Source organism: Acomys russatus, chromosome 29, assembly GCF_903995435.1.
Source record: "Acomys russatus chromosome 29, mAcoRus1.1, whole genome shotgun sequence".
In the NCBI taxonomy this organism is placed as follows: domain Eukaryota; kingdom Metazoa; phylum Chordata; class Mammalia; order Rodentia; family Muridae; genus Acomys; species Acomys russatus.
The window spans coordinates 3,119,889-3,147,721 of record NC_067165.1 but is presented as its reverse complement, the minus strand read 5'-3'; the positions used below and the strand labels follow the sequence as shown (position 1 = coordinate 3,147,721).

General features: G+C 42.7%; 1 protein-coding gene across 3 annotated transcripts in view; it reads right to left on the bottom strand.

Annotated features, from left to right (window-relative positions):
• Dab1 (DAB adaptor protein 1) overlaps positions 1 to 27,833 on the bottom strand; it is a 270,742-nt gene that overhangs the window by 108,184 nt on the left and 134,725 nt on the right. For all 3 annotated transcript variants that reach the window (XM_051170931.1, XM_051170934.1, XM_051170932.1), the window contains exons 3-4: positions 21,132 to 21,271; positions 14,187 to 14,285 (exon numbers count right to left, since the gene is read on the bottom strand). In XM_051170931.1, coding sequence (XP_051026888.1) covers positions 14,187 to 14,285; positions 21,132 to 21,271 — 239 coding nt within the window. The remainder of the gene's footprint in view (positions 1 to 14,186; positions 14,286 to 21,131; positions 21,272 to 27,833) is intronic.

Here is a 27,833-nt window from a genome sequence, read left to right as displayed (position 1 = left end):
AAAAACCCAACCCCCCCCCAAAAAAAATAACCCAAAAAAGCAAAACAGCTACCAGGAGTCAAGGTATTGCCAGGAGGCTGGTGACACTATAATGACCATATCACAGACCTGCCTTCAAGTCACTAATAGTCAAGCACTTTGGCTTATTTTGTTGAAATTCTTCCTAGAGTTCATAGTGAAAACAATAGGGCATGAAATTAATATTTTTTATAATTACCAAGGTTGTTCCTATTCTGTAGAAAAGCAAAGTCTAGGAAAATAGTCGCTGAGATATCAGAAATAAAAATGCAAGGGCTTTAAACTAACCTCACCATAAATCCTGGAAGTAAGTGTGTGTACAGAAGCACATATGTTGAAAAAGTATACCGGAAAATGATGGACAGGCTTTGTTCCAGATGTGTCTAAGCATGGCTGTTAGGCATTTTCTCACCTCGGTTTTCTTGTTACAGTGAACAAATTGAAGTAGAACTAAACAACATGGTGGGTGGAGCACCTATCCTAGCTGAGACATCTTGGCAGCCCTCTGTCTCTGCCTGAACCTGAATAGCATCTTTTATTGACAAGGAGGTGATACATCTATTTGCAAGACCATTTTGAAGATTGGGTGGTTAATTACTTCTCACATACTTCAAAGGAGGAGAACACGGAGCCGCTAACAGGTTCCAGGATTCAAAAGTATGAAATGGCATGTACGTAGGTATGATCAATGCTGTTGCCACCTCTATTATCACACTGTTGGTAGTGTCACTATAACCCATGTACTTGCAGAGAAGTGACAGTTAAAACTCACATCTCCTAATACAAAACATAGATATTTTCCCACAATATCTATCATGCTTTCTGGCATATAAGAAGACTTTTTAACCCCCCAAAAAAAATCCATGCCAAAGTCAGGGTCATCTTATACGCCAGATACTTACCTGCAGCTTGCAACCCCTTGCTTTGTATGTCCTGCACAGAAAGTGGGGGATGCTTGTGGCTGATTCTCCGCTCTGTGTGGAGGTTGGGGAGAGTATGAACCAGGAAGGAGCCAGCTGCACACATCTTCCTGTACTTGGAGGAGTACATGAGCATGGATTGGCTTTCCACCAGAACCAGAGTTGTGCATCTTTGGGTTGAGTGTGGAGTGTGCCTTAAAGGGGCAGTGTAGTCTGTCACTGGCTGTCTGCTGGCAATTAAAACAGTGCCTGACTGTCTGTGCCCTGCCTGCAAATAGATACATGCGTACATTGGAAGAGGGGTAATCTTATATAGTGAGGTATATTCTAAACTCTATATTTTAACTGGAAAAGTTGGAGATCGTCTTATATGCCCAGTAGTCTTATATGCTGGAAAATAGGATAAGTCCACAAGCTCGCCAGTGGTCACTAGGCCCCAAGACCAGCCTTGATCACCAGGCTCAAGGCTCTTCTCTCCAGCTCCACAGACTCTAGTCTTGGCCTCTATGAGAACACATTTTTTTTTTTTCTGCAGCCGGAACCATGAATTCTTTGCCACTGGATCCGTTGCCACATAGTTCTCGGCACACAGTCACTTTTGTCAATGCTGTGTCTAATGACAGTGCCACCCTTTGAGCATGGAGCTCCTGCAGGGAGAGCGTTCTGGAACGTGCAAGGACCTGTTAAACACCCAGGCATGGTCGCAGAAAATGAGTTTTAAATTAAAACTCAAACTAAATGGAGGCAGATAGAGAGATAAGCAGTAAGCCTCAAAGAAAACAATCAGCCACTGAAACAGAAGAAGCACACCCAGACAGCTCTGATTCATCAAGTTAATGGCTGCCAGAATTCAGATGAGAGTTTCAGAAACGTCTCCCTCCATTACCCAGGTAACCCTCAAAGCTGCAGGAAGCTCCAGTACACATCCTAACGTTGATGATTTATAGAACACACAGGTGAAGGGAGGACACAGAATATGCACATGGGAGGGAGCATGCGCTGACCTTTCTTACCACTGCCTTGCTCCATAAAACTGCTTACTCCCTGGTAGACCACACAGTTTCAGATGTCTACTGTCTCCAGCCAGACAAGCTCCACAAGGTAGGGCTTTTCCTCTGGTTCACCAAATGTATCCAAATCCCTGTCAGCCTCCCACAGAACACAAAGGACATCCAATAAATACTTCTGAATGAATACGTGGATAGAAACTGAACAGTGGTCAGGAAATCTAGTCCTTTAATCTTTGAAGTCACAGTCACCTCCCCTGTAAAGTGGGGGAGTAATAACATTCAATGGAGACACATATTGCCAAAGTCAGTGAGAAAATATAGTGAACCGCGTCTGGAAAGGCAGGCTCAATAAAAGACAGTAATAACAATAATTCTCTCTGTGTGTCATGTCAAAAGACCAGTAGTCAAAGAAGCTGGAAACAAAGACACTGAGTGTGCACCTGGTCCTTGCTCTGCTATTCCATGGGGCTTCATGGCTTATCTTTAGAAAAGAGTGATAAAACTAGAATAATCTTTAACATAGGAATGAACCGCAACAGTCCACAGATGATGGCCCACGGGTAGATATTTTGTATGTTTTCCTGTTTGAGATAGATGACCCATTACGTGGTTGCACCATAACTTTAAGTTGAGGCTTTAGATTATTTGTACCCAATAAACCTTCAGTGTCAGTGTCTAACTGCAGATGACAAGCCTAAGGACAGTATGACCTCTCCCTCTGGGAGCCACTGAACTTCCACCTGCATGTTAGAGGCCATGAGCAGCCTAGCAGGGGAAACACCGCATCTCCAGCCTGGAAAGAGCAGGGGCCTTAGCACTCCATAGACCATGGTTCAGCTCTGCAGTTGATGGATATTTGCTCTTATGGAAGCGTCTGAATCTCTCTGGCGTCAGTTTTCTCATCTGTCTAATGGGAATAATTTGCTCTTAGTTACGTTATAGGGTTGAACTAAGAATTATGTCCTTATCTCTTTAAAGAACAAGATTGATGAGGGTATCCACTGAAGAAAAGGTGTACTTTTTGAGTTGGTCAAATCTGAATGAAATCTTCACAGTGTTCTAGGGATTGTAGTTCTCACTTTTTGGTTCTTGGAATTATCTTGCAGTGACAGCTTCCTGACAGGGCCAGTTCACAAAACCATTGCTGACTTTTTGCTACAAATTGTTATGTGACATGTATGTATGTATGTATGCATGCATGTATGTTTGTATGCATGTATCAACAATTTTTTAAAAAGAGGCCATGAATTTGAACACAAGGGAGTGTGTGTAGGAAAAAAGGGAGGAGGATGTAATTATAATCTCAAAACATTATTTTAAAATTTTATCAAAGATACTGAAGAGGTTTTTGCTCTTAGATGCCTGGAGTCCATGATATTCAACACATCTGGGGCAGGCATGGGGCTGTGGAAGCCCAGGACACGAGAAAGAATGAGCTGACTTTAAGTGAGTGACTCGGATTTGTGTGGACATGTTCTCTCACAGACTTGCATAAACAATTTGTGAGGGGGGCTCAGGTGTCACTTCTACATGTGCTCCGGGCTTCTTCCTCCGTAATGAGGTTATTTAAATGTTTAAAGGCTCTTCCATCGCTGACACCTGAGACTGGTCAGCTCTCAACTGTAGGCACCGGGCTTTCAGCATGCATTGCACTGCAAAACCAGCTGTCTTTTATAAGTGGCATCCTTACATCTAATATCTGGCCCGCTCAATTATATTATTGTGTTTTTGTTTGTTTGTTTGCTTTGGAAACAGTTTTCTATGTGCCATGGGCTGGCCTCAAAACTCTGTGTCTAAGTCAGACCTTGAATTTCTGACCCTCTTTTCCTCCACCTTCCTGGTGTGCGAGGTGCTGACAATGGAATCCAGGGCTTTGTGAATGCAAAGCAAATACTCTAACAACGGTGGAGCCTGCAAAGGGAGAAGCTGTTGAAAAAAAGGAAGACAGTGGCTTCCAAGGACAAAGTAGGTTAAAAGAAATAGTGGATTGCTTTCAAGACACAGGGGATGTGGTGGATGACAGGGCTTTGGAAACAATGAAAGAGACAGAGGATAAGGAGATGTGCCCCCCCCCTCAAATGGTCTTCTGGACATGACACGGCTGTCACCCTCATTATGTCATGGCAACTGTCATTACCTAAAGAGGACTGACCCAGCCAATGTGTCCCCCATCAGCAGTTCGGGAGTCCTACCTCTTAATGGTTGCCGCAGGGATCATGTTATTTTGTTAAGTGGTTTAGGCAACGGAAAAGTTGCTCATGATTCATTAAATAACCTCTCACCCACATTCATGAAAGCCACCCCAAATATGCTCACCAGGTCACACACACAAAACGTGACGTAAAAGTAAGATGAGGAGCTCTTGGAAAGGGAAGGGCTTTAGTGGAGGAGGGATGGGGATGGCAGAAAAATGGTATCAACAACAACAAAACTCACCACATAAACATATGACATTGCCAAAGAATACACTGTAAAAATGAAAAGAAATTAACCGTGGAGATGTTGCTCCCAGGACACAGAATCCCAGGTAACCATGAGTAATAAGGGCTTGAGACAAATGGTACAACGGGGTGGCGATGAAAAGGTTCATGGTTTCAGTCCCAGACCTGGGGCGTTGGTGTGCTCATTAGTTTAAAGAGAAGGCACCTGGGAACAGGGAGATGCCTGAGTCCCTTTCCTACCCAAGGGCAGGATGCTTCAAGAGGGAGCCACATAGGCCTCTGTCTTCCTCCCGTTACTTAGCAACCAAGGAAGACTAGATACATCCCATAGAGACGAGGGTATAAGACAGACTCTATAACCAGAGTTGACACAGACTTTGACCCAGGCCTCTGCCTGAAGTGTGGTTCATTCTTCCCCCAGCGATGCTTGCCTCTGCCTTTATAACTGCCTCCAGCTCCACTTCCCTTCACCCTCTGAAGAGGGGTAGTTTCTCAGTCTCCTTGGCGTATTTGGCATTCACCTTCCCCTATGTTCATGTGCACATAGCTACTTTGTTTGTTTTTCTGCCAGGCATTTGTCTATTGTCAGGCCTTTTCCCCCCAATTGTTAGCATACTGAATGACAGCAGAGGGTAGAAGTGTCTTTTCTTGTTCCTTTGATAGTTCATGACAATGTATGCGGGCTTGAAAACTTCTGACATGAAGAAAACTTCGTGGTCTTGCCACGTGATGCAAGTTTTTCAAAACATCAAGTTGAACAAACAAAATATAGTTGATTTGTCTCAACTGAAATAATAAATTTTAGAAAGAAAATTTGCTTGCTATTCAGACATTTATTTGGGTACAGGGCCAAGGTATGGTGGATCTGGGAGTATACTCCTCCATGGTATTATTTTGCTAGAGTTATACAGGTTCCAGCAGTGCTTTACTGGTGAGGACTGTAAACCCAGGCCAAGCTCTTCCCTGTGTTTATCTCCTTTATGACCTCCCCACTTCAAAGACCACAGCAAAGGCTGTGTGTCTGCATTTCTCTAACTTTAATTCTAGTATGTCCTTTAAGCCCCAGCCCCATCTTAGATCTTTCTATGTCTTTTTTTTTATCAAATCAAAAAAGTCATTTGTTCTGAACTTTGATGTTGGTTGTACATCTTTCTCCCTTTATGTTCACAATTCTTTGAATTTTCAGTTATTCATATATCTGAATGCGTAGACCCTGTGCTTCTTGAAGGGAGTTTTTGGGCTGGTTCATTCCCATAGTTGTGGGATGAAAGAGCAAATGAATGAACAAATTAAAGGTAGAGACATGTTTTCAGTCAACCTTACTTAGCTGCCAATTCCTTTTTATAACATATATTTTATTATCTCTTGTTTAGGAGTGATTATAAAACCCCTATAGTCATGAAGTTTACATACATGCAAATAGAAATATCTTAATTATAACATAGAGAAAATATAAGAAACATTTTATGATATTAAAATAATGTGAATTTCTTTTCTTGTGCTACCGATAGCTGAATGTAGGGCCTCACTTACGCTAGACAAGCACCCTAGCATTGAACTCTATCCCTAGCCCATAAGGTAAGGTAAATTTCTACATATGAATGCCTAGTTGCAACTACAATTGAACAATATAACAACACAACACAGTCACCATGTATACTCTGTTCTTATCAATAAACTTGGGTTCAAGAGACCATAGAACTCAATGACATTGACAACCCTTTGTTTCGAGGAGACATTAACATAGAAGGGCTGGGCAAGTGACAGCACAATGAGGGCAAGAGCTAGAGGAGGGATGGAGAGAGTCAGGGGCATGAGGGGTGCACAGTGCAGGGGTGAGTAACTAGGGCAGTGCAGGGGTGAGTAACTAGAACAGTGCGGGGGTGAGTAACTAGAACAGTGCGGGGGTGAGTAACTAGGACAGTGCAGGGGTGAGAAACTAGAACAGTGCAGGGTGAGTAACTAGAACAGTGCAGGGGTAACTAGGACAGTGCAAGGGTGAGTAACTAGAACAGTGCAAGGGTGAGTAACTAGAACAGTGCAGGGGTGAGTAACTAGGACAGTGCAGGGTGAGTAACTAGGACAGTGCAGGGGTGAGGAACTAGAACAGTGCAGGGGTGAGGAACTAGAACACAGTGAACAAGAACAGCGCTATGGCTTTCTGAAACCATGAAAGGTCTCACTGAGGTACCAACAAAGCAAAGTACACTTTCCCCCTCTTATTCAGATCCGAAAAAAATTTACTATCATGAATATGGCATAACAATTCTCTGCTGATTTGTAAAACTGAGCTGGGTTTTAGATTCAAGTAATTACAAACAGGTTTCTCATCTACATGAGTGTCTGGCAAGATATTTGAAAGTCATATCACACAGAAAAATATCTTCTGTTATGTACATCTGTCCTAAGTACTGTAAGGGTACTTAGCAGTTAGTCCGTAACAAACACATTCCTGCATTACCACCCCTCCCACCAAGAGCTGTGATCGGAAAAGACGTTATGTGGATTTCTTACACACATACAAGTAACATAAGATGAGTTTGTTGGAAAAACTCAGGAGTTAAAAAAAAGAAAGACAATATCTCGGGAGTTATTAAAGTTGACTTTAAAATCTATTTTTTCTATAAACGGCAACTTAGGGGCAGTCTGGAAACTTCAGGAATTGTTAGGGTCACATATGACTGGCTTCAGCAGCCACAAACCATACCGTCATACTTACAGTGCTGCTGTTAGCATCGCTCTTGCTGAGGCTTATTGATGGAGAGGATAGTTCTGTCCTTGCCCTTGAGGGTTCCTGTGTCCTGCTGCACAGCCCCTTCACCTACCTTACAGCCCAGTCCCTGGGACCAGCCTCCTGCACTGACCTCAGCTACCCTTCCTGAGCATGCTCAAAAACACTCCGTTTAAACTATTCCTAATTGAAGCACGACTGAGGTGACACTTTGTTTACTCAGAGAAACTTACTCAATCCACCCTAAAACTTAAGGTAGTCACTGCATTTAAAACGCTGTTACCCATCTATCCTGAGGGGCGGGGATGAACCCTCCGCCATTCCCCACCTCTCATCTGCTATGCCCTACTTATTCGGTGTGCATTTGTGTTTTTTTTTTTTTTTTTAAATCACCCTGTCATTTTATTTCTGCTGCAACAAATATTACTGGAACTCTACTTTGGAGAGTCATCATGAACCAAACAGATAACAGCGATGCGCAGGGCAACAAAGCCTTATTTATCTATGTGCTTAAAGAGGCATTCGATACGTACATCCTGCAGGAAGTAAAGAGTGAACGCACATACCTTCCCTTTGAGAAAGGTGTGCATGCATAGATGCTATTGCTCCTCTGCCCCCACCCCCCAACTCATCTTTCATTCAACCCCTTCACCACCAAATCAGTGTGTCCTCTCCCATAAAGACTTCCAGGAATATTCTAGGCAAAGCTAGGCTTTAGTCCCTGAGCGTGGACAACTTTGTTCATGTCTGTGCCTTGGCAGCTGTCAGTTCACTTTGTGAGATGGCTTTTGCACTAGGCTGTGAATGCCTCGGGGGCAAGGGCCATGTCTTATTCATCTTCAAATCTCTAGGAACCAGAGCTGCGCATGGCATAGACAGGCTTCCAAGATGCTACTGGCTAATCACCTGAGAGTCAAACTGTCAGCATTCTGTCTGGCCATGACAAACCACAAGGAGGGCATTCCGGCTTTAACTCCACTGCTTTTTCTCTCCATTCAGAACACACCAGAATGAAAATGACTGTGACAATCAGACGGAGGTCATGTGAATTTGCTCTCCTAAATATTAAAGGAAATCTATAAAATTAGGCATGCTACTGTTAGTTACTCCTAACTAGTATTAGGTCTTCTGCACCAGGTGACCTGATATTGCATCCCGATCTAGTTACTTATCAGCTGTGGGGCTGGCACTACCTGGATCTAAAATTTCCCACTTGTAAAACAGAAATAATAATAGGAACTGTGTCACAGAATGGGGCTATAAGGTAGCATTCGAAAAATGATTGGTTCATGCAAAGAAAGAGTAAAATTCATAAGCAGCTGTTACGAGGCTAGCCCAACACCTTGAAAGGTTGACGCAGACCATGGTGCTCCATCCTAAGAAACAGACGTATCTTTAGGATCTTGCAATATGTATGATTTTTATGGCATAGATTATAATAGTTCTGTGGAATAAAAACTTCAGTAGATAGCAAAGTGTCAATGGTGGTCTCAGGAAGGGAGGGAGGGGCTCCTGGGCTTAGAAGGTTTGCTCTGGGTCTACGCAAGTGCTCAGAGACAGTCATGGCAGCTCAGAAGGAAATGGCTGTGACAATCAGACAGAGGTCATGTGAATTTGCTCTTATATATTAAAGGAAACCTACAACATCATGCATGTGAAATGAGAGTGACAGCCTCCGGTCCCGGGGTCCACCAGACTGTCCCGAGAGCTATGGCTGTCTTGATGACCAGCTCCTTCCTGCTTTAGAGGCTTCCTGCTCCTACGACTAATAACAGAAAGGCGATGGGTGACATCTCCTGCTTCTCACTGACCCTGCCGATACATTAGCTATGCCTTAGGTGCGTGAATGTGAACAGCTTTTAACAATGATTTATGCCCCCAACTTGCTAATAATAATACAAATTTGCTCATGTAAGGGGCTGGGAATTCTTTGAGATTCAAGGCAGGGTATAAATTGCTACTTTTTTTTTTTTTTTTAATTGTACAAGGGTCTTTTTAAATTGGGATCAAAAATATTTTTTTTTTGACAATTTTAGGTTTTTAAAATTCTAGCTGTTGTCATGTTTTCCAGCAAATGTTTCTTTTCTCGGCTTACAGAAAGGTGTAGTTGGAACGTGGGCAAAATTATTCAGACACTCCCGCCAAAAAAAAACCTCACAAAACAAGCGTGATTTGTCATCCCAAATAATCAGGTCTAGCTCTCCAATTCCTCAACACGAAGACCCCACCATGCACTGGGTTGCCGCACTGGGCAAGGGCAGAGGTTCAGTACAGTGCTGCAGCCTCCCAGGGAAGGCATTTGAGTAGACCACATCAGTGCTTCTTACTTTCAGGGAGAAACAGAACCTTAAAATTCCACTCAGAAATGAACAGACATGCCTCTGCTCTGTATCTCTCGCCTTACCTGACCCCCTTCAATAAGATCTTATCATACAGTGCAGTCCTAATGCATAAGTAACGGTGACGTCACTCACACAGTATATCCCATCTCACTGTTGAGCAGTTCTGGCTTTTGGGAAAGGCTTCTTCTTCTTCTTCTTCTTCTTCTTCTTCTTCTTCTTCTTCTTCTTCTTCTTCTTCTTCTAATTCTTCTTCTAATTCTTCTTCTTCCCTTCTTCTTCTTCTTCTTCTTCTTCTTCTTCTTCTTCTTCTTCTTCTTCTTCCTTCTTCTTCTTCCTTCTTCTTCTTCTTCTTCTTCTTCCTTCTTCTTCTTCCTTCTTCTTCTTCTTCTTCTTCTTCTTCTTCTTCTTCTTCTTCTTCTTCTTCTTCTTCTTCTTCTTCTTCTTCTTCTTCTTCTTCTTGATATACTAAGACTGCATTTTAGAACTTCCAGAAAGGAGCCTCGTTTTCAATGAGGTCATACAGGACAAGCTGGTTCCTTCACCTTGACAGCTCTTTGCAGTGTCATCATCCGTACTTCAGATGTAAAGGAACTCAGGCCTGAGGTGATTCAGAACTTTCTGCTCTTGCAGAGGGCCTGGGTTTAATTTCAAGTACCCACATGCAGGAGTTTACAGCAGTCTGTAACTCAAGTTACAGGAGATTGGATGACCTCTCTTGACCTTTGTGGGCATGCGGTGCACAGACAAACACGCAGACAAGCTCACACATAAAGTGAATAAACCTGATATAAATAAGAATCATAATAAAACCTCAATTCTTTTGACCGTTTTTCCAGGACTTGTGTCAAGGTTTATAATTACGAGAAGACTGCAGAAGCTGGGTGCTCCAGAGGCCTAGTGTTAGCCACATAAAACTGCAACAGACTAAGCCAGAGAGCACACACTCAACTCTGCCTCCTTTTCTGATTTTCCACCAAGGATCTGACATTTTTCCAACCAAGCCAATAGGGTTTGGGATGAAAAAATATTTTTTAACTTTTCTTATAAAAGCAAGCAAGCAAACAAAAACTACTTCAAAGTTTGGTGCTAGAGGAGGCCTATAAAAGGTAAGAATGCAAACCACTTCTCCTCACTGGCAAGCATTTAAAATATTAGATCTCTATCTGGGCACTGTCTATTTGATGGAGGGGCAGGGCATAGAGGACCAGTAACAAAGGCCAAAGCGTGGTCCTCAAACAAGGAAAGAGACCAGATACCCCAACCTCCTGCTTCAGCCTCTGTCCCTTTGAATATGCTGGTTGTCATGGTGATAAAGAGAGCTGGAATCTGGAAGAAACTAGAGAAGACATTGTGCTATTGTGGTGTCTAAACCATTGCATAAGTATCCTGGAGGCTCCACCCGATTACTTGGCTCCCACAGAGTGTTGAAGGACAGAGATGTTCTTTAACTCTGTGCTACAGGATCCCAGAAGGTGAGTGTGTGCTGAGAAGACTAGGCCAGCGTAGTTCCCAGCCCCCGAGTCCCTGCCCTGGTCCTGATCACCAAGATAAACACTGATTTGTCAATATCTTTTCAACTGTGTTTAGTGTGAAGTTTCACCCTGAGCACAAATATCTAAAAGTATAATCTTTCAGGGGAAGATACAGACTCTCAAGTTCTGAAAGCATGGTTTGAAGAAGGCAGTGGAGGCTTATACTGGGCTCTTAGGCCTGCAGAATTAAAGCCCATTTTCTACTGACTTCCATGCCTTCATTTTAAACTCCCTTCCATCAAGGCATCCACAGACAGTTCCATCTTTTCCAATAATATAGAGGTAAATTGTATTGATTTTTCCATTCAGGGCAATCTGAGGTTAAATCTATATTCTGTCTTCTGAACATTGCATTGTAAATACTTTTCAGTTTCCATATATCACGCTGTTTTGATGTATTCAAAAGCCTTTCTGGCTGGGAAAGCAATGCCCTTACCAGGGTTGGCAAGTTCTTAGACACAACAAAGTGTCCAGCAAGGACTATGTCGTTGACTGATAGGCAAAGTGACCAATCGCAAGCCAGGCGTCCTCTCCAGTCCACATCCTACAGGAGAAACTTTGCTTTGCTGTAATCACTCCAGAGCCAGGTGCTGGGGAGCAGGAGACGACACTCATGGCTTCGAGCCAGAAGAAATGATTTCAATAGACAGATCCAAGCTGTCCCCTTGCCCTGCACTTGATTCCCTGTGGGGCCTAAGGTCTAAGAGGCCCCTCTGCTGCTATCTTCTGGTCATTGGCGGCCCTTGTGTCCTCCCCATTTGGCCCAGTGTGGTGTGCTGTGCTTTTTCTCCAGGACTTGCCAATGTTACAAAGTCTTTGTTTGCTATTTCTGGAGCCTCTCCTGAACATAGAAATGCAACAGGCTGACTTATTCATAAAAACAAACAAACAAACACCTGAAATTATGACACCCATTAAGCCTAAGATGTAACAGGAATTTTAGCCATGCAAATGTTGGCCAAAATACATGGGCTCTAATTGGCCTTTGTTACTTCTCATTTTCTGAAATACATGCCCAGTTTTCTGTCCTTGACATCTTCAGCCGTAAAGCAAGGATGATGGTGCCACGTAGCTCTTACATAGTTAGGATGTTTATGTAACCTGGTACTTTATAAAAGGTCCAGTCTGGAACATATTACCCACTGGATGAATTATTGCTTGGGTTTAGTTATGATTTGAACCTTTGTATCTTCCAAGGTTCAGGTGTTGGAGGTTTGGTCTTTCAGATGACAATGTCAGAAATGGTGTGAACCTCTATGGGGTAGGGCCTTCTAGGCAATCCATTTGCCAACAGTGGTTATGTCCTTAGAAGGAGTTGTGCTGTCTCCCTACTTCCAAGTGTGATTTCTTGCTCCTTATGCATGGCGGGACACTATACACTATGGGGTCTTCACCACAGCCAAGCTAATGCCCTAGCTATGACTTTAAACTTCAAAAACTGTAGCTAAATAAACAAACCTCTCTTCTTTATAAAGTCATCTTGTCTCCAGCATTTGACTACAGAATCTGAAAACAAGTTACTATTTTTGCATGGTTGTAAGGATTGACCTGAATAATGCATGTAAAATGGCTAACCTAATTAGTATGTAAGAGGCACTGGATAAGTGTATGGTTTTATTACTAGTTATTTTTATTGAGCTAAAATAATTCCAACATTTTACGGGAACTCTTTTAAAGTATATAGCCAGGAGCATTAAGTACATTCACTTTTATTTATTTATATTTATTTTTATAAGTACTTATTTATGTGTGTCTGTGTGTGTGTGTGTGTGTGTGTGTGTGTGTGTGTGTGTGTGTGTGTGTGTGTAAGATGGTGTCAGATACTTGGGAGCTGCAATATGTATTCTTGTCAACTGAGCCATCTCTCTGCCTTCCATTCACACTTTCCGCTGCCCCAGTAGTCATTATCACCTCCCTTCTAGGTCACTTACAAACCCAAACCCAAAGCTCTTAAAAAATAACTCCCATCTTTATTCTCCCTAACCCTCGGCGGTCATCATTACACCGCTGACTCCGGGATTTTAAGTGTTCTGGGTTTCTCATCACTGCACGGGATGTGTCCTTTTGTGCCTGGCTTATTCCGTTCAGCATCTTTCCTTCCAAGTCCATCCAGATTGCAGCACTTGCCAGACTTTCCTGGTATGCTTAGGCACCCTTCCATCCCACACCATATATAAGTACATTTTCTTTATCCATTGGCTATCCGGGCCACTCCCACCCTCTGTGGGTTGTGAATATGCTCATGGCCAAGACCCATTCCATTTTTTTTTTTTTTTTTTTAATTTAGAAGTAATTTTCTCGCAGTATTTTTCTTTCAGTTTTGCTTCTAAACTATCATCTTCTCACCCTTGTGTTACTAGTCAGAATAAGCACGTGGTAATAATAAGATAATCAAGGTCAAGTAATTTGGCTGGTTGGAGTACTGCTTAAATTGCCTGACGCGTTGTTTTTACAAAGTTCAGAGGTACTGGTGCATATGAAGGTGTTTCACAAGCTGTGAAGCACTGAGTGAATAAAAGGAAAAATGGGGGTCACAGAATGCTTATCTGTTTTCCTTACCCTCAGTGACCAGGACCAACAGTGCTGTGTGAGATCTGGGAGTGAGCCTGGGAGTTCAGGGCAGTTGTGTGAGACTGATGAAAACACAAATCTCTTTCATTGGTGGGTTCAACAAACATGTTAGTTCTTACTGTTCCTGGTTAGAGAGTGAGAGTTTTTGTCTTTTTGTCTTTTTTTATTTTTTTAAGATTAAGAATTGTATTTATTCTATTGATAACAGTAACTGCAAGCTGTGACAAATTAAACTGGAGAGTTTGGAGCTTTGACCAAGTCCCAAAACTCAACATGTGTCTCCTTCAAGTGCATGTACCACAAACGTTTAATGCAAACTGTCACATGACCACCGCTCTTTTGAGCTCATCAATCTCCCATTAGAATTACTAGGATAGTGTGACACTTAAGACCACAATTACAGTGTTAAAAAGCACGGTGCAGTAATGCTGTGGCCAAGTCAGGCAAGAGACTTGCTTTGATGGATGATCACAGTTGATCAAGTTTGTCAGTTGCTTTATGTGTTTTTATGCTTGTTTGATATTCTTGCCCACAAAAAAAAAAAAAAAGAGGCTTTGAGGGGGCACATCTGTCAATGGATTCAATTTCACGTTGCCATGTGGCTCCTTCTCCTTCACTTACCCCCGTCTTCTCATCAAAGATTTTGATTCCTCCAAAGGAGATGGTTAAAAAGATTTTCTGTTTGTGTTCCCCTTTGGAACGAGCGCCAGCAACAACACCCTGTTAAAAGGAAGAACATGGTTTTTACTTTAGTGTTTTCATTTGAGAATTCCCTCTGGTCCAACGGCGTGTCAGACACCATCAGATAGAGCCACCAATCATGCACACCTGTCCCTAGCCGTTCTACAGGACTTCACATCATATGCTCAGATCTGCTCTACGTTTTAGGGCAATACTGGTCGTAGCAGTTCTACCATGAAATAAGCACATATCTAACAAGTCATCCAATATAGGCGATGTCTTCTTTTTTCGATGTAATATTTGACTCAAGAGTTGGGTAGACTACCGAGATGCAAACAATAAAGCGCTCATATTAACATCTGTGTTGGGTTTTTATATTGAGCGTAGATTTAAGCTTTTAAATAAAGGTAACTCACCCAGCATAGTCTCAAATAAAGATTATGTTTTTATATTTCTGAAAATATTTTTGTAGGAATAAATTCTAGACATTAGAAAAAGGCAAGAATATCCTAGACCATCACCTTACCTCCTTGTCTCCCTCCCTCGCTTTCTTGGCAAAATACGAGCATAGTATTTATGACCAGCATTTGTAAAGTTACTCAGACATTTATATTCTTTTCCCATCATCCTTCTTTTGTCATTCTTGTATTTTGGGGGTAAGACACATATGAAATGCATTCCATTTCCCAAAGTATCTATTTCCCAGCTGCCCAGGTGCTTGTAAACTCGGGAAAGCAATCCTCACAGAAGGTAGAGATGCTATTTTGTTTTCTGGCCTAACCCTAGAGCTTGGAGTACCACTCTGCAATCGGTAGGGGCAAAAGGTGCTCGACACATAATTGTACTATGAACGCTGTGGTAAATGATTTACTTTTTAAAGTTAGACTTTGTGGTGGCAGTTAGAGTGAACATAGAGACTAAAGTCTAGGGCGTACTTGGTAGGTGAAGTCATTTCAGAAATTTCCGCACGTAGGCCTGCTATTTACTCAGCACGAGGCATCACAAAGTCTCCATTCTTGTACCACTGTGTAAAGTTAAGCTCAGCTCTCAGTACTAGTGGCAAATCTGAAATACTATCGACCTCACGGTTCTCGGAGGTCACAGTGCTTTGTGCTGGTCTCAGAACACTTTGCTCCAGAACTTGTTTGGAAAACAACTGGTAAGAAGACCAGTCATTTCAGCCAGAGGTGCAAGGAGGGGCCTTGCTTATCAAATTGGATACTTTATACATCTTTACTTTGGGTGTTGGAAATCATCTCCACGTAACAACGCCTTGTTATACTCCTGATTCTGGACAAAGGACGTCACCTCAGTTCTATTTCTCTTTCTCATGGGAGAAAATTAAAGATTTGCATAAGTTACCTAGCTTCATTCTCAGCATACCAAGACAATAAAGATTTGCATAAATTACCTAGCTTCATTCTCAGCATACCAAGACAAGTCAGTTTCTACTAGTAAGAAATGAGCATCCAATTCTTTCTTCAACGGGTAATACTCGCTGGAAAGTCACACTCTCAAAAGTTACCCTTTCATTCCCAAGCACATCTTATAGACCTGCAGAATTGTCACAGTAGGAAATATTCCTTAAAGTGAGTTGCTTTAAGCTTTGCAACTGACAATGAGAAAAACGATGCTACAAAAGGTGGTGGGTAGTCCTGAGTTAGCACACAGAGCGGCTATGGGACCATAAGGCGGCCCTTCAAACTCCTGGTACTCGGGAAACACTATTCTGCGTATCAGATCCTTCTCAGAGGCAGAATCTCTCTCCTCCTTAGTGTTCTCCATTCAGCTCTGTGACTGCTGTACCTTCCCCAGTGACTTCCTGGTACATGCTTACACAGTGACTTCACCCCACACCCCTTGTGGTCTAGTCTATGGTTTCTAGATCCTTCGTGTGCTGCTCGCTTTTGAATTCACAGTGGATACTTATAAGTAACAAAGAGGAGCGATGAGGCTGTGTCTGAAATCAGAGAGGAACTTCCACTTCTGTTCAGTGTCACCCTGCCAGTGTGGACATGCTCCATGCCAACGGCACCTTATTCATTTCCCTGCTTTTTTCCATGTTCAAGAAAAGCACAGCATTTGATGTGCCATATCAGACAGCTGTCTGACTTTGCTTGATGCTGGGGATGTTTAATTGTGTGTGTGTGTGTGTCTTTTTAATTTGTTCCCTATACCCAGTGATTGAAATAAATTATAAACAAGGTATAAACTATACACTTAAGAACTGAGGTTATTTTACTCATTTGAAAAAAAAAAAAAAAAAAAAGAGAGGCCAAGCCAGATACTGGGCCTAGGAAAACAAGACTTTGCAACTGTTCTTTCTGGCACATTTGTGTAAAACAACACGCATCCCTGTTGCTCTATATCAGACTTTAGCCTTAAAATTTAGACTAGTTAGTCTCATGTCTTGCTATGGGTTAAAATGCATTCCTCCAATCCTGCATGTTAAAACACAGTCCTCATTGTGAGCTTGCTTAAAGATAAAGCCTCTGGGAGGTAAGTAAGTCACAGCAGCAACAACCCCCTACTTGGGCTGTGTCTGCACAGAGGGCTTAGAGGAAGGCATCTGCCCGATTGCCTTTTATTGATGGTCACAGTAGTTAGTCTTCACCCCTGAAGAACTCAGCAAGTCCCACCATGGAGCAGAAAGACGGGACCATCATCGGACACTGGTCCCTTGACATCCTGATCTTGAACTTTCCAGCCTCTAGCACTGTGTGTGGTGTGTGTGTGTGTGTGTGTGTGTGTGGTGTGTGTGTGGTATGTGTGGTGTGTGTGTGTGTGTGTGTGTATGTGTGTGTGTGTGTGTGTGTGTGTGTGTGTGTGTGTGTGTGTCGAGGGCCACATTTCTGTTCTCTAGAAATTACCCAATTCTCTATATTTTGCTGTATCCACACAAATAGACTGAGAGCATCCCTCACAAAAGAAAAGATGGTAGGGCTGAGCCAGAGGGAATCCCTCATTTTTCCTCCTTGGGGAGGACATCACAGGACAAGGGAAGAGTGTTGTACCTGCAGCCAGGAAGTGTGGCTTTAATGGTTCCTGCCCACAGCATAGTTGATGTAGTCCCTGACTCACAGAATTTCCAGAACATCAAGAGGCATTACCTTCTACCATATGATGCTGACTAGGAACCAAGGCCATCTTTGTTTATAGGCAGCAAGTGGTTACTTCCCGATGAAATAAGGTTGTCTAGCAAAAATGGGAAGAGCCAGAGGCTGTGCTCCTATGCTCCTGTGTGCTTGGGCTGCTTATGGAGAATGGAGTGAAGGCCTGTCCATATGGTGCTATCTTTGGGGAAATTAAAAAGGTCAATGACATCGAGGACTTTTCCTCTGTGAGATGGGATGTTGCTGTGTAAGGTTCTGGAAACTTACACTTACGGCAGGCACACTTGCCATCCTAGCAGGCCACATGGGACTGTTCACCTCAAGACTGTTTACTGAGCTCTGTAGGAAGAGCGGTGAGGAAGAGATGACAGATCAGGGCCCAGTGTCTAGAAACTCACCTTTGGAAACCTGCGTCTACTGGAAGTCTACCACTATCTTCAGCATTCCGGTGTGTGTTTTCTTATTTCTCATGGAATTTGCACATCACACTTGTGGACAATCAGGATTATCTGTTTCATCTCACAGATGAAGAAGCACAAGATCGGGGGCCAAGTGGCCTCTTAAAACTCAAAGGAGCCAATGCTGATATATTGCAGATGGCAGAGCCTGCCTGTCTTCCCACACCGTGTCTGCTTTTCTAACCTTGCCTCACTTTCCCTCCTCTTGTTCTCTTCAGGGTAGATTCTGTAGCTCTCAGGACCCTGATTGGCACACACTTGTGGTCCTGTGCTTGGTTCTTCAGGCTCTATCTTTGGGATTCATCAGCCCACAGGTTGTCAATGACCACTCCTCTACCCAAGGTATCTGAAACTTGACTTCTTTAAAAAATCAGAGAGGCATGGCTAACCGGGAATACCTTAGGGGCAGACACGTAAGATCGAGCTAAGAAAGGAAAAATCAAACTCCAATACAGAACATGATACAACTGAGTTTTAAACTACTGCTTGTTAAAAGCCAGGCTTCTGGAGATCCAGTTCTGAGTTCTGGGAAAGATTGTGGAAGAAATACTTTGACTTCGCTGAACCTAGATTTTATAGCTACAAAACATTGGAGGCCAATCTCTCGCTTGTAAGATCAAAAGCTGATGTATGTGGAAGTGCCCTGCTGACTGTAAACTGAAATACTGCGATGGCCTGGCTGTAGATCTGTCTGGCAGTAGACAGCGGGCTCCTCAGATTCACACAAAGAAACCGTCTAGAACCTTCTCCTGCACTGCAGGAGAGAATTCTCTAATGGATGATGCATCAACTTCAGAGTCTAGCAAAGGGATTCCATTTTTTTCCCTCCAATTCTCATATGGTCTAATAAGAGCAAGCGGGCCTTTTTTCAAGGCTAAAAGGAATTTTGTACTTCTCTTTCTCTTTCCTGGGCAGGTGGCCAAATGCAGAATCGATCACTTATGTTTCTGGGCTTCTTACAGAAGCACCACTGGGAGCCAGAATGTCAACATTCTTCTCAGCAAGTTGCAAATAACGAAACACAATCGTCTGGAAACAAAGAATCCCTCAATATGTTCAGTGCATTTAACAGGAAGAGTGTTATAGCAGGACAAACTCTCTGGGCGTCAGGACCTCGTGAGTATAGGGGACGACAGATGGGATATTTCACTACAGGGAACACACACACACACACACACACACACACACACACACACACACACACACACACACACCCCACACTTTGGCACCCATACCTAGAGCTGGTTCAGCTAGCATGGCCTAGTGTTGATCCCAAAGATAAACTCCTGGGAGCAGAACAAGTTGATTCTTCATAGACACTTGAACCTGGTGCTTCTACAAATGCAGCTGGCCAATAAGGCTCTCCTCAGCTGGTACCTGATGAACAGAATCTCCTGGACTCTGGGTATAGGGAATGCTGAACTCATCTTTCCTCTGCAGACTGGTGGTTCTGGGTGAGGATCAAGTCTGTGCACGGGGAGGACTAAGGAGTGGCCCATTTGCTGTCTTTTAATGAAGCTTTGCCAGGAACAAATCTCCATTCATTTCTGAGGCTTCAGTTACCACAGTAAAGACCAGAGTCTGGTTCTGTTGGGATGGTAAGAGTGGCTGAGAAAGGGACGCACGAGGCCCAGTCTTTCGGCGGCACACAGAGCCTGGTACACAGACTTCATTCTGATTTCACGTGTGTGCAAGTGGAAACTGCTTGGGTTGGGGGTCAGGCAAGAGTGGGAGAACAGAGGACTCTCCTACAAGCCAGGCACCAGCTAAGTCGTTCAAGGCTCTGCCTGGGGCCCTGTTTCACAGTCACATCCCCTAGGCCAGCATTCATCAGTCACAAAGCGGCCGTGGGAATCTTCTTGCTTGACTGCCTCATCTATTCATCATTCGGGTTGGAATTTAGAATAGAAAGAGGACTCATTATTAAGCTGCCCTGAAAGCTCATAACATGGCTTCATTATCCGAGAAAAAAAAAATCACTAACCTCTTTCCAAGGTGAAAGTGTGAAGCCATGATTTCCCTGTCTCCAATACCCTCTTTTAATGTTCATAAGTTAGGTTTGCATCGATTAAAACAAAGTTTGCTCAGTAGCATTTTAAATACCCAAAACAAGGATATAGAACAAAAAATTGAGTAGTTTTAAAAATCCTGTTATTTACAGCTATGTTACTGGGAGACCACATTTGACAGAAACATTAAAGTCCTAAGAATCCCTCACTGTACATCACCAACAAAAAATGATAGCTGTGAATTGTTAATCATATAAGAAAAAGGTGAGACAGACAGTAATTAACAATTCTCTGTCATTTAAATACTTTCAGGTACTTTGTCAGAATGTGGACAATTTTTTCTGTTTCTTATACTTAAAAATATCCCACTAACATAACAATATCCTTTAAACTATTTGATGCTATTTTAAAAAAAGAAAACCAGGTTGTGAAACTGAATGAACTCTAATCCATTTTATTATAATGTGTATTATTTATATGTTACAGGAGTAAAGCAATTGAAAATGAAACAAAAAATACCAGCTCTCACTATTTCTGTGGGATTTTAGTTATATTCCTCATATTTTTCCATATTTTCAAAGTATTTTATAATTAGAATTTTATATTGAGAAAAGTAAACTTTGTATATGTTAGCAGGATTCTTATTAGAGAATTCGCTTTTTTAATATTTTACACATTTTTAAAAAATTAACTGGATCTTGGGGGAGGAGATTCTTTTTTTGTGTGTTTTTAAGGCTGTTTGGATAAGGAGTGTGCTGCTTGCCTGGGTCTGTTTAAGGTTTTTCTACCTCATTCCTCCGGTTTTCCCAGGCAGAATTGTCTTTGTCGTCAAGCTGCACGTCACTTCAGTGAGGCCACCTTTCTACACTATGACATGTTGGAGTACCTGCATCACAGCAACTACAAGAACGACTGAAATCAGCTTTGAACCTTCACATCTGTCAGAAGAGGACAAGCTATATAAAAGAAAAAAAATTAAAAAGTAATAAAGTAACAAAAATTCAAAACATGTGAGGGATTACACAATTTGATGATTTTATGGGTTTATTTTTGCAGGGGATTTTACAGCAAAGTTAACCTAGAAGAGACTATGGTCCATAGCATGGACAAGGCCTTACTAAATACCTCCGCAAGTAAGGGTCCAGGCAGTATTTCTAGGCCACTGGACTTTCTTCCCAGTGAATAGGCGCAGTGATCCATCAATGGAAGCAAAGCAATGAGCAGACCCGCCCCGGTGCAGGGACCAGGTCTCTCCCGCACGCATGCGCGACCAGAGCTATTGATAAAGAAACGCTTGCACTGTACCTTGAGCTTCATCATGGAATCTTGACATAACTTGTCTCCCCGGGCTGCGGACACCTCATCAATCCCAATCAGTTTGGCTTTGTACCGGACCCCTTCACCTTTAAACCTCTTTATCAAAGTGGCTTCACTGCGATCCTGACCTGAAAACAAAGAAAAATGGATTCAGAAACAAGCATGATGAGGCTCTGTTGGCTTTAAAAACTTACCGTTCCGAGAGCTACTTCGTGGTTACACCTGCATGTCAGCAAAATCAAATCAAAAGAAATAAAATAATAGCTCTAGACGCAAACTCTGCTTCTACCCATTTAGACACTGAGCTAGTTTACTTCTTCTCAGAGCCTCGGCCTTTCGGACAGAAAGGGAAAACTTAAAGATAATTAGCTGCCGCTCGCGCGGTGGCACATGCCTGTAATCCCAGCACTCAGGGAGGCAGAGACAGGAGGACCTCCGTGAGTTCGAGGCCAAGGTAATCTACAAAGCAAGTCCGGGACAGCCGGAGCTACACAGAAAAACCTTGTCTTGAAAAAAAAAAAAAAAAACTCAAATAAATAAATTAATAAAATCACTCCCATGAAACAATGAGCATCAGATAATAGGGGTAATGTATCTAATTTGCTTTTGATATATGATAGGTACTAACAGTCATCATCAACTAGAGTCCATGTCCAAAAATTCTTGCTGGAATAGCATCAGCAATGAGTTTCCAGTATTTATAACTCTTAATGATGTTTTGGCCTGGGTCCAAGACCCTCCATACACCCACTTCCATGAACTACCTCATAGTAAAAGTCCAGAATAATTTCATTGCATTAAGTAATGACACCGAACAATTATTTAAAAATGGCTTTATGATGATATTGCTTCTGGTAACTCATCTATGCGGGGAAATAGGCTACGATAATATTTGATATTGAGTGTCTGTATCTTATGACAGGCTCTTGTACTCACTATTAACATGATATTTTGCTACATACATGTCAGGAATTCAAGCATGCCCACATAAAGAAAGAGATGCATAGATAATAATTATAAACTTTATATCTATTCTTCAAAAACCAAACCACTTCCATATTCCAAAGGACGATAGGCATAAAATTCAGGAGCTTGTTCATAGTGTCAGAGATAAGAGGAAAATACAACAATTTAAACACTTACCACACTTTGTCTAGCTAGGAATCTGGACACTGGACCTACAGTTCTAGAAACCTCGGGTCTCCCAGGACTCTAATACGCATCACTGGCTCTATCTAACTCCTGAATATTACCCTCTCATGACATCCTCAGCACCACAGACCTTGAGCTGAGGACATCAGGGATAAGTCAGGCCACTTCCCTCTGTCAGTAATATGAGATCAACAATGTTCTGAAGAGCACCCTGAGAGCTAAGCACAGTGTAGTACTTTTCTGTATATGAACCCCGACTTTCATTTCTTGCCTTTATGCATCCGTTCATTACTGATTATCTACTCTATGCCAAATACCATTGCATGCATGCAACAAGTGAAGAAACAATCTATACCCCTAAACTCAAGGCTTTTTTTGTGTGTGAGACTGCAAATACAAGTGTAGAGTGTGTTGTGGCAGGTGTGTACAAAGGTCACCAGCGTGCATCAGCTAACCTTCATTTTCTATCTATAGAAGGGAGGCAAAGTAGCTACCTTTCAGAGTGCCAACAGTAGTTTAAAGGGGACAGGATGAGTAAAGCATGTGTTCACCTTCACAGCAACCTTTCTGTAAATAGAAGCTGTGCCTCCATGATCAGAACAGTAGAAGCAGAACCCAGAGATACTATGTGGAGGAGAAGGGATAGCTATAGGGTCACGTCTAGACTTGTGGTTTCCAATACCCAGGAGTCATCTTATTATTGAATTCTGTAGCTCCTATTCTATCAATAGCTTTGGTAAAATAGTCCTTTGGAGACTATAAGGAATATAAAAAATAAATATTGGAGTTCTATGAAGAAAGATGGCAGAGGCTAGAGCTAAGAGTATCTGTTACTGTATCCTTTCTTTGGACATGTCGCTAAGCTACTTGGCTTATGACAACACAGGCTTTCTCTCCTGTCTGCTATGCTGTTTGGTGGCAGTTGACTATATCTTTGTCTAAGACTTCTTGGGAAGATTATCACTCCATCTCATATAATCAACACATAAAACTGTTCTAGTCACTAATCACACTCCTTTCGATACTCTGAATGCGACCAAGTGCAACTATAACAGTGGTGGCAGGAAGCTCTGACGAGAAGCCTGTTATGCATCCTGCTTGTCCACACAAGGCAGGAATCCTTCTACAGACCCACATGAGAAGATCTGAGAGGCCATCAAAGTCACTCACACTCACTTAGCAGAACCTGCACCACTTTGCCCAGTGCCGAAGGCTCAATTTGGGTTGGGCACACATTGTGCTCCAAGCCTGTTCTTATAACAACTATGATTAATTGCTTTTCATTTCTCCAACTTTCCCTTTGAGTCCTCAATTTTACCTTGCACCAGAACTCAGCTGGCCCAAATCCATTGTTCCTAAATATAAACATATTCTCAGTGGAAAAAAAAAAAAACTCTACTGGGACATGGGGGGTGGGAAGGGGTTTGTAAATGGAATAAACAGTTTCTAGAAAACTCATCATGTCCAAAACCTGCCCTTTGCTCTGGATACAAAGAAGCTGAAGAAACATGTGTCAGGCCACAGCCCACTGCTGGGGAGAGATCCACAGGAGGAGGCAGAGCCGGGGCAGGTGGAAAGGGCAGAGATTAATAAGAAAATATTAGGCCATTTAGAGCAAAGTAGGAAGCCCAATTTAGATCAGGACTCAGGGCCAAGCTAATTTGTATGAAGGGCACTTATGCAGTAGAAAATCCAGTTTCTCATTAAATGCTCCACCATTAAAAGGGTAATTCTTCATAAGCCCATCTTGAACAAGGTCTCAGTTTTATTAGTTAAAAAAAATAAATAACAGATATCAGAGCCCTAAGTGTGTGATCTCACTAGAATACATGCAAAGGGGTGGGGTAGGGGAGGGGGTGGGGTGGGTGGTGGCATCATCTTTACAGCTTATCACAGCCCATTTTGACTAAAACCAAACAGTAAAGCCACAGTTCAGGATGGGCAAAGCAGAGGTCACTTGTTTAAGCAAAGTCCAACAGTGATGCCCATCTGTTTCCCAGCATTTACTGTGCCCATGACTTTACCGTCACGCTATCTCTCCTTTACTCTGCTCTTTGAGTTAGGCTGTGTAATGAGCACTGTGTCGCAGGGCAACACACTGACACTCAGAGCCAGCAGCAGAGTCTGCTTCGTTCCATACCAGCTGCAGTAATACAGCGTTCACAACATACAGACCCCACCTACGTAACGTATACACACAGGTCAGTGGTGTTAGGACATTCACAGAATGTATAGTCATCACTTCCATATAATTTTAGGATGCTTTTCACTTCAAAAAGATGCCTCACACCTGTTGCTGTCATTCAGTGTTGTGGTCTGGATGTTAAATGTCTCTCTGGAGTTCTCAGAGTTGAACAGATGGTTGGTCCTCAGCTGGAGGCACTGCATGTAAAGGCTGCAGGATCTTTAGGAAATGGCACCTCATTGGAAGAACTGGGTCGCTCGGGGCTGGCCTGGAGGCTTTTTAGCCCAGCCCCTATTTTTTGTTCACCTCATGTTTCCCGAGGTGGACTCAGTAAGACTAGTCAGCTTGCGCCTTCTGTCACCATGCATTTCCTACACGCCACTGTGTCTTCCCTGCTTTGATGGACCCTGTACATCTGTACGCCAAAAGAAACCCTTTCTCACTTAAGTTGCCTTGGTCAGAGATTTGCTTACGTCACAGAAACAAGAAAGTAACACGGAACAAGTGGTACTGAGAAATTGCTGTGATAAATCTGGCCTCCTGGTCCTTAGGTCTTTGAAACAATTTGATGGCTAGTGAACACACTGGTGAATTTTGGATTTGGGACTTGAAAAGCCCTACTCTGTTTAATGGGCCATTCTGAAAAAACAAGAATGCTGAGAGAAACATGAAGGTCCCACTCTTGAGCATTCAGAAGAAAACCACGGCCACCAGAAACTGAGCAGGGGTCATCCCTGTGATATTTGGGCCCAAGAATGTGGCTTTGTTCTGCCTCTGTTCCAAGAACCTGAGTGGGGTTGAATTTCATGATAATGTACCTGTTTGCTATTTATTGAGCATTTGTTGTATGCTAGATGTTTATGTGTCTACTGTGTTGATGGGTGCCTGCTGTATGTTCTAAGATGTGTAGAGACACAGTAGTATGCCCAGCGAGTTGACACCACTCTGTTCATGGTGGTTGCATCCTAGGGAGACAAGATTTTGCCAAATCTGTTGACAAAAAGAATCAACAGGTTTTTTTTCAGCATCTGTGTCATTCCAGTATTAGGGAGAATCACCATCCAGACAAAGCAACATGATACCCTAAATGACTATTGTGGAGAGCATGCGCCAGGGCTGGGACCCACTAGGCAGAGCTGAGCAGGTGTAAGTTATCTTCAAAACATGAGCAGAGGGCAACAGTGAAGAGAAACTAAAACATAATGTGAGTCTCAAACTGGGGTCCTCAAATGAGACTTTTCCTATTTGGAGCTTTTTAAGTTGATGACAATTTTTTTTAGCATTTAACAAACATGAAAGAAACATATTTGCATATTAGTAATAGTCTTTTTAAAATGGGTTCCATTAAGATGGGAATATGACTTGGGTTCACCTGGGGCTGCCTAGGGATACATGCCTGAGAAATAGAGAGTGTGTGGGAGTCAGGGCTGTTACTTACTGCATTGGTATTGTCCTGAGACTATCACAGCCAAAGGGCCAACTGAGAGGCTTAAAGCTTTCCCTGCTGATGCACTTGCTTTGGTTTCCTGAACAAGAGTAATTGACAGCACCCTAACTAGGAGTTGCCATGGGAGGGGTCTTAAGCCAATTCGCCAAGTATCTTGTTGATTTGAATTCCAAAGGAGAAAGATACTGGGTTTACCCTGTTGCCTAGAAACCAAGTCCCAGGAAGGAAAGTAATAGCTGCCTGAAAGTCGAAGGCTGTAGACTCAGCTCTCTATCACTCGGCCTTCACACAAGCGGCCTTCACAAACATCCCTTTCACACTTTCAGGGCGTTTTGCTGCTTCGGATGGGCATTTCAGGTGAGAAGACGGCCCCCTGACAGTCTGGGTGCCAATCATCCACAGTGATACTTACGGTTAACATCTGGGGCCTGAGCCCGAGATTGAACTATATGGTAAGCATTGTGCACTTCACTTTACAGTCGCAGAAAAACTATGTGGTTAAACTTTACGCACCGAAAGAGAAACTCAGATACTTTGTGATGCCTACATTGATATATCTAGTGCCCAAATAAATAAGTAAACAAACAAGCAAACAAACAAACAAACAAACAAACTCAGGTGTTCATAAATCCATTGAACTTGGGCCCCCAGGGTATTTTACACATTTCTACAAGGAAAATAGTTTTGAACCTATAACTCAAAAACTGGACTATTTCTGTACAAATGGTATACATGTACTCTTGGCAATCATTCGTTTACTTCATTGCTTATTTTGTCTTAAACCTTTAGTATAAAACCAAACATAAATAGATGTCTCATATTCCTCCTGTGTCCCAGTGTACTATCTGCAGACCCAGGGGAGTGCTTGCACCTCACAGTTTCCTTGCAGGCAGTTCTGCCTGGGAAATAACAACTTGAGAAGTCCTCAGGGAGTCGCAGCAAACTGACAACGCTAACGAGATGTGTGTATTTCCAGAACATTTCTCTGCTGACTTCTGCAGTGTTGTGGGGAGCCCAGAGGCTACTGTCTTTAATCCACTGTGGGGTAGGGTGGGTTGTGTGGACATTAGTGGAGAGCACCCGGAGGCTCACAGGAGTGGCTGTGACAGTGCCTCCGTGATTGTAGGCCTTGGGAAGTGCATATGTCTGGAGTGACCTCAAGCTGGACTATATAGGAGGATTTCATGTGGCTGGATAAAAGCCCTCACTCCTCAGGAACAGGGTCTCATCTGCCAAAAGGAGTCAATTTTTTTTTGAAACGTTGGGCAGAAGGGACATTTTGCTACCTGTTATTACATATCAAAGGGCATGCAGGCGTTCAGGCTCCTTCAGTCCTTACTATACACTACAGGCATACTATGCTATGCTATGCTATGCTATTCTAATACTATACAATATGTGCCCATTATAGGCATTAAAGTTTATGCTAGCATCCCAACCTTTCTTACTTCCCAAGCCTTCCCTACTCCCAGATACATGCTTTTGATTTTCTTTCTGGTTCACAATAAAAACATGGAGCAGTCACATCAGTAATTTCTTTACTGTGCCCCCTCACATGCACACATCACCCCAAGCTAGGCCCCACGTTGTCTCAAACAGATTACTTCAACATTAGCCTTCTCCTTCTCCTCACACACTATGTGCCTTAAAATGCCTCTTTCCTACTTGCCATGGGCTGTCGTTCGTTTCAATGCATCACACCTTTCTCCATCTTACTGCCAACACCTTCTACGCCAACCAGGCACCCCCGCATCCTTTGTCCTTGCCGTGTCTTTTCTTTGTCTCCTTAACACACATTGCAGACTCAGAGAAAGTCCTGTTTTGAAGCTTTTATTCAAAGCACCTCTTCTTATCCCACCTCTTCACTAACTAAAGCTAACCTCCCTGACCCTTGACACTTCCTACA